The sequence below is a fragment of the Penaeus vannamei genome, chromosome 14 (genome assembly GCF_042767895.1).
Source record: "Penaeus vannamei isolate JL-2024 chromosome 14, ASM4276789v1, whole genome shotgun sequence".
Lineage (NCBI taxonomy): Eukaryota > Metazoa > Arthropoda > Malacostraca > Decapoda > Penaeidae > Penaeus > Penaeus vannamei.
Window position 1 is genome coordinate 13348116 of NC_091562.1, and position 7500 is coordinate 13355615.

At 52.2% G+C, this 7500-nt stretch overlaps 1 protein-coding gene across 1 annotated transcript in view; it reads left to right on the forward strand.

Annotated features, from left to right (window-relative positions):
* Nucleotides 1-6842, forward strand: part of LOC113819386 (tyrosine-protein kinase Dnt) — a 276308-nt gene extending 269466 nt beyond the window's left edge. Inside the window, exons 8-9 of the mRNA XM_070129743.1 lie at nt 2282-2441; nt 6308-6842. Coding sequence (XP_069985844.1) covers nt 2282-2441; nt 6308-6556 — 409 coding nt within the window. The 3' untranslated portion in view covers nt 6557-6842. The remainder of the gene's footprint in view (nt 1-2281; nt 2442-6307) is intronic.
* The last annotated feature ends 658 nt before the right edge of the window (nt 6843-7500 follow it).

The following is a 7500-nucleotide window of genomic DNA, read 5'->3' on the forward strand; positions in this document are numbered from 1 at the left end:
AGAGAGAGGGGGGGGGGGCAGACAGGCAGACTGACAGACACACACAGATAGACAGAGAGACGGAGAGAAAGAGCGGGAAAGAGAATATATGTATATTATTTTTATATGAAAGTTTTTTTTTGTGTGTGTGTGTGTTGGTGTTTCACTTCTTCCAAAAAGCATTATCGAAAATATGCCTGAGGCCGTAGAGGGAAGCAAAGGCGCGCCACATGTACAGATGGTGACGGCCTGGCATCCCTCACCCTGCATATCTCTCCCCTCATCCAATTGTGCCCTCCCCTCTCCCCCTCTCCAACACCCCGCCTCCCCTCTTCCCCTTTCCCCATCCCCTCTCTCCCCTCTCCCCCACCTTCTTTCTCCCCCTCTCTCCTCTCCTATCTCCCCAACTCCTCACGATCTCTTCTCCCTCTTTCCCCATCTCCCATCTCCCCTCTCCCCCTTTCCCCCTCTCCCCTCCCCCTCTCCCCTTCTCCCCCTCTCCCCTCTCCCCTGCCTCTCCCCAGACACAAAAGAAAAGGGAGAATATAAGCAGCACCTAATTTACTCTTCATATCTCTTCACACCCTCATCCCAATCCTTTTAAAGTGTCCCCTCTATCTCCCTTCCCCCTCTTCATTAGCATTTCCATCTCCTCCCTCTCTCTTTAACTCCCCCCCCCCTCCTCTTTCCCCCTCTCCCTTCTCCCTTTCCCTCCTCTCTCTCCCTCCCCTTAGGCTGTTATTTACTCATCATTTGGCAAGGCTGTTCACTTTATCTCAACCTGCGTCCCCCTCTCCTTCCTCCCCTCCTCCTCCTCCTTCCCCTCTTCCCATCCTCCTCCTCCTCCTCCTCTTCCTCCACCATCCCCTCTCTGTCATCTTCTCCCTCCCTCCCTGTACTTATTCGAGATTGTTTTCTCACCTTCTTTGTCACCTCGTCATCTTCCCTCTCCTCCCTTTCTTTCTTTTTTCTTTGTCTGTCTCTTCTTTTTTCTCTTCTTCCTCTCTATGTTCATTCCAGTTTCTTTTTTTCATTGCCTCTCCTTTCTCTTTCGTCCCTCATTCTTCTTATGCTCTTCCTACCACATTCACTTTTTTCCTCCTTTTTTTCCCTTCTGCTTCTTCTACCCCCTTCCCCCCCCTCCTCGTCATCTCTCATCTCCCTTTCACCCCTATATTTTTCTTCTTACTCTCTCTTTCTCCTTCCTTCCCTCCCTCCCTCCTCCCCCTTCCCTCCTCCCTCTCCCTTCCTTTCTACCCTATTTTTATTTATTTTTTTCATTTCCCTTTAGTTTTTAGTTTGTTTTAGTTTATCATTTTTCCCCATTTTTGTGAAGGGAGTTTTTGAAGCAGAAAAAATCGAATATGCATCCTTTGTATGGTGATTTCAAGCGTATATATATATATATATATTTTTTTTTTTTTTGCTAGTAACTTTGATATACTCCAATATTTTCGAAAAAAATATATGTGATTTTTTCAGGCGTGTTTTTTACCAGTAATTTTGATTAAAAAATCATATATATTTTTCAGTCTTTTTAAAATCATCGGTGATTGAAATATAAGGTCTATGTCAGGCCGTGTGACATGTCCCGAGCGTAATGAAATTATTATGTAAATATTCCCTTGACTTATAAATTGCATATTTGCATTATGTGAAATTAAATGGGCGGAGATAAAGCAGATTGCACTATGATTGATTTTCTATTATCAGATTAATTAATCGTATGCGGGGGACATGCACATGCGCGCGGACGCCTTTAAACATGCAGATGTGTATACATGAATATGACCTTAGGTATACATAATCTTGTACATTTACAGTACACACGCACACGCTCACATACGTACACATACGCACACATACGCACACATACGCACCCATACGCACACGCAGACATACGCGCACACACACGCACACACACACACGCACACACACACGCACACACACACGCACACACACGCGCACATACACGCACACACACACGCTCACACTCATACACACACACACACACACACACACACACACACACACACACACACACACACACACACACACACACACACTCACACACACACACACAGTACACACACGTAGCCAACCTACAAGCCCCACATACCACAGGCCCCACGAACACACAGTGGCTATTCTCCCCACACACTCTTCCCCGTCTCCCTCCCCACCCTCCCTTCCCCTCCTCCCATCCCTCCCGCTCCCCCATCCCCCCCTTCCCCTCCCTCCTCCCCCCAACACAACAAAGGTACTGACCATCTTTTTCTCTCCCCTCCTCCTCCACCTGCAGCGTGAGTGAGAAACTCCAGCTGCGCATCACGGACGCAGCTCTCTCGCGGGACCTCTTCCCCAGCGACTACGAGGCGGTGGGGGCCGAGCTCGCCAGGCCTATCAAGTGGCTGGCCTACGAGGCTATCACGGACAGGATCATCTCGACGGCCAGTGACGTGGTGAGTGCAGCGGGAAGCGGGTCGTCGCTGTTCGGTCTCGGTCTCGGCTCGTCTCGTCTCGTCTCGTCTCGTTTGTCTGGATGGTGTGGGGAGCTCGGCGGATCTTGTTCTTTCTCTCTCTTTCTTGATTTCTCTTTCGTCTGTCTCTTTGGGTTTCTCTTTCTTGCGTCTCTCTCTTTGTCTTTCTCTTTCCTCTCTCTCTCTCTCTCTCTCTCTCTCTCTCTCTCTCTCTCTCTCTCTCTCTCTCTCTCTCTCTCTCTCTCTCTCTCTCTCTCTCTCTCTCTCTCTCTCTCTCGCTCTCCCTCTCTCTCACCCTCTCCCTTCCTCTCTCTCTCTCCCTCCCTCCGCTCTTCTTTCTCTTACCCTCTCATCCTCTTCCCTCCCCCCCTCATCCGTCCAGCTGTCAATCACGGCAGCGCCAGCCGCCAAAGATCCCTGCCTTCCCATCCTTAGCTTGCAAGCCGCAGCCGCCCAAACCCGATGAGCAAGCGTTCGCAACCCGAGGACTTATTTGGAGTCAATTAGGCTCCTCCTCGACCACCTCCGAGATCCTCCTCCAGCTTCTTAGCCTCCTTAGGACTTAATCGTATTATTTTTCCCCCGACCGGCGTGTCTTCATTAGCATATTGGATTTTAAAAGGAAGGGAATTCCGATCCTGTAAAAGGGCGATCAGCTCCGTTTAATGAGATCGGAACGTAATTGCTCCGGAATCCGGGATATCTGATGCGATTTTTTTTCTTTCTTTCATTGTGTCTTTCTTTTATTGTTGATTTTTATTTATTTATTTATTTATTTATTTTATTTGTTTATTTATTTGTTATAACGGTTTGTTATTGTTGTTTTGTGAGCTGTTCTTATAAGGATGTTTTTTCACGTTTGTTTTACGTCGGTTGGGTAAAGATTGATTATGTTTTGCACGCGGTTTTACCATCCTTCTCGAGAATGCGTACACGCAAAAAAAAGGCAAACACACATATACACACACGCACACACACACTCACACACACTCACGCACACTCACGCACACTCACGCACACTCACGCACACTCACGCACACTCACACACACACACACACACACACACACACACACACACACACACACACACACACACACACTCTCTCTCTCTCTCTCTCTCTCTCTCTCTCTCTCTCTCTCTCTCTCTCTCTCTCTCTCTCTCTCTCTCTCTCTCTCTCTCTCTCTCACACACACACACACACACACACACACACACACACACACACACACACACACACACACACACACACACACACACACACACACACACACACACACACACACATACACACACTTACACACACTCACTCACTCACTCACACACACCCACTCACACACTCACACACTCAACCACACCCACTTACTCACTCACTCACTCACACACTCACACACACCCACTCACACACTCAACCACATGCACACACACACACGAACGCACGCACGCCCACGCCCACGCCCGGCCATAAGCAGTTCCACACCGCAGCGATTGAGCTATAAATTCATCCGACGATTTACGATCTCTCGAAACATCACGCCCGCATGCTGTATGTTGTCGGCCCAGACGCCCGTAAAACTGTCTCTCCCACTCTCTGATCCCCCCTTCCCTCCCCTCCCTTAATTCCCCGCCCCTCCCTCAATTCTTCGCCACTTCCATTCCTCCCTTCCTTCAATTCCCCTCCTCAAATTCTCTCCTTCCCTCCCCATTCACCACATCCCCTCCCTCTTCCTCTCTTCCCCTACTTCCCTCCTTCTCTTCCGCTTCCCTCCCCATTCACGATCCCCTCCTCTTCCTCTCTTCCCCTACACCCCCCTCTTTCCCTCCCCATTCACCATCCCCTCCTCTTCCCTCTCTTCCCTACACCCCTCCCCTTCTCTCCCCATTCACCATCCCCTCCTTCTTCTCCTCTCTTCCCCTACACCCCTCCTTCCCCTCCCCCCATTCACCATCCCCTCCTCTTCCTCTCTTCCCCTACTTCCCTCCTTCTCTCCTTCCCTCCCCATTCACCATCCCCTCCTCTTCCTCTCTTCCCCTACACCCCTCCTTCTCTCCTCATTCACCATCCCCTCCTCTTCCTCTCTTCCCCTACCCCCCTCCTTCCTTCCTTCCTTCCCTCCTCTTCCTCTCTTCCCCTACCCCCTCCTTCCTTCCTTCCTTCCCTCCTCCCCTCCCCCTCCCCTTCTGAACCCCGAAGTCTACCCACATGAAGTTGATCCAGCCACCGTAGCCACGACCTCCCGACATGCGATACCCAGTGGGAAGGGTAGAGAAAGGGGAAGGGGAAGGAGAAGGAGAGAGAGAAAGGGCGAGGTTTGGGTAGGGGAGGGAGAAGAAGAAGGGGGAAGGGCGGGGCAAGGGAAGGAAAAGGAGGAGAAGGGGCAGGGGAAAGAGAAGGGCAAGGAAACGGGATAGGGGAAGGAGGAGGGCAAAGGAAAGGAGCAGGGGAAAGAGGAGAAGGGGAAAGGAAGTATTGGAAGGAAGGAGGAGAAGGAAATGAAGATAATAAGAGAGGAAAGGAAGGGGAAAGAAGGATGGATGTGGAGGGGAATTAGGAGAAAGAAGGATAGAAGACTCAGGAAAGGAGAGAAAGAAGGAAAAAGAGATAAGAGGAGTAAGAAAATAAGGAAATGGAGAGACGAGGAAGGAGAAAAGACAGGAAGGGAGGGGAAGAGGGGAGAGTAGGAGGTGAAGGGGGGGGGGGGAAGAAGGAGGGATAGGAGAAAGGGTGACGCTGACGGAACGGGGTGGGGGGGACAAAGGAACGGAGGGAGGAAGGAGGGGAGGTACGGGGGAAGGGGAACGGAGGGGAGGGAGGGAGGGACGGGGGGAAGGGCAACGTGAGGGAGGAGGGAGGGACGGGTGGAAGGGGAACGGAGAGGGAGGGAGGGAGGGACAGGGGGAAGGGAAACGGAGGGAGGAGGGAGGGACAGGGGGAAGGAAGGGAACGGAGGGAGGAGGGAGGGACAGAGAGGAGGAGACGGAGGGGAGGACGGGACGGAAGGGGGAACGGAGAGGGAGGGAGGGAGGGACAGGGGGAAGGGCAACAGGAGGGAGGAGGGAGGGACGGGGAAGGGAGGAACAGGAGGGAGGAGGGGAGACAGGGGACGGGGAAGGGAGAACGGAGGGAGGAGGGAGGGACGTGGGAGAGGGGAACGGAGGGACGGGGGTGGAAGGGGAAACGGAGGGAGGGAGGGAGGGACGCGGGGGAAGGGGAACGGAGGGAGGAGGGGAGGACAGGGGAAAGGGGAACGTGAGGGAGTGAGGGAGGGACGGGGGAGAGGGGAACAATAGAGGGAGGGAGGGAGGGACGCGGGGGAAGCGGAACGGAGGGAGGAGGGAGGGACGGGAGTAGGAGGAAGAGGGAAAAGGATAGGAGGGAGGAGGAGTAGGTTCGGGGGAATAGGAAGGGGGGAGGGGAACGGAGGGAGGAGGGGGGGGGATGGGTGGTATCGTCTGGGTGAATTTACTACACGATTTCATTCACACTTTGGCGATTGCTCCTTATCGGCGGCGGGCCAGTGTAAACAGGCCGTGGGGGGGGGGGGGGGGCTCACCCTCTCTCTCTCTCTCTCTCTCTGGCTCTTACTTCGTGTTTTGTTTTGCGTCGGTTCTCTTTCTTCATCCTTGTGCATTTTGTGTCTTTTCATGTTCTGTAGTGTACGGATTTCTTTTTTCTCTCTCTCTTCTCTTTCTCTCTCATATCTTCCTTCTCTTTCTCTCTTTCTTCTCTTCTCTTCTCTCTCTCTCTCAATCTATTTCTATCCCATTCTCTCCCTCTCTCTCCTGTCGTGACCACCATATAAATCCCCGTGAGCATCCCGACCCCTAACCGCAGCCTCCCTCCTTGCAGTGGTCCTACGGCGTGCTGCTGTGGGAGCTGACGACGCTGGCGCAGCAGCCGTACGTGGAGGTCGCCGCCTGCGAGATGGGCGAGTACCTGCGCGACGGCTACCGGTTGGCGCAGCCGCTCAACTGCCCCGACGACCTGTACAAGGTGATGGCCTTCTGCTGGGCCATCCACCCGCACGACCGGCCGCACGCCAAGCTCATCCTCGACTACCTGGCCGCCTTCCACCAGCAGCTCAACAGCTTCATCTGATATAGGGAGGCCGGAGGAGGAGGAGGAGGAGGAGGAGCAGCAGGGACGGCGACGGGAGGAGGAGCCGCAGCGGCGTCGAGCGGGAAGAAGAAGACGGCCAAGAAGGACGCGAAGGGCGACGAGACGAAGAGGAGGTCGAGGGTGGTCGTGGTGGCGGGCGCGGCGGCGGCGGAGGCGACCGAGGGGGAGGCCAAGAGGAGTTGAAGGAAGACCAAAAGAACACACGAGGTTACGATGCTTTAATTTTACCCCTTGTGGGAAAAAAAAAACAAAAAAACAAGAAAAATTATAATTAATCAATAGATAAAGCAATGATGATATAAAACATAAATGATGAAGAGAGGGAAAGATGAAAGACAAGAAAAGACAAAAAAAAAAAAAAAAAAAAAAGTCTGTAATCTTTCCCGCGACCTATACGAAGCCTATCCTCGCCCCCCCCCCCCCCCCTTCGCCCCGCCCCTTTCCCTGTGGCACCTCCACATTTTTTTCCTTACAAAAATATGGAGCATCGCCACGCAGACGAGGGCGTGAAGGGCGAGGATCCCGAATCACGAACCTCGGATTTCTCTGAAGGATTGAAGGCGCGGAGGCTTTCGGCGGCGAGGGCTTCGTCCCGGGTTCCTCCGAGCCTGCGACTGGGGCTTCGCGAGCGCGGGGGGGGGGGGGGGGGGTTCCTAGGTGTTGTGGTCATGGGTTGAGGATACACACACGGACACACATAAACATACAAACACGTACAGAAGCATACTCACGTAAATGCATAACATAACATAATATCACATAACATACTTCTACCCATGTATGTATACTTGCATACATACAGACATACTTACACACACACACACACACACACACACACACACACACACACACACACACACACACATATATATATATATATATATATATATATATATATATATATATATATATATATATATATA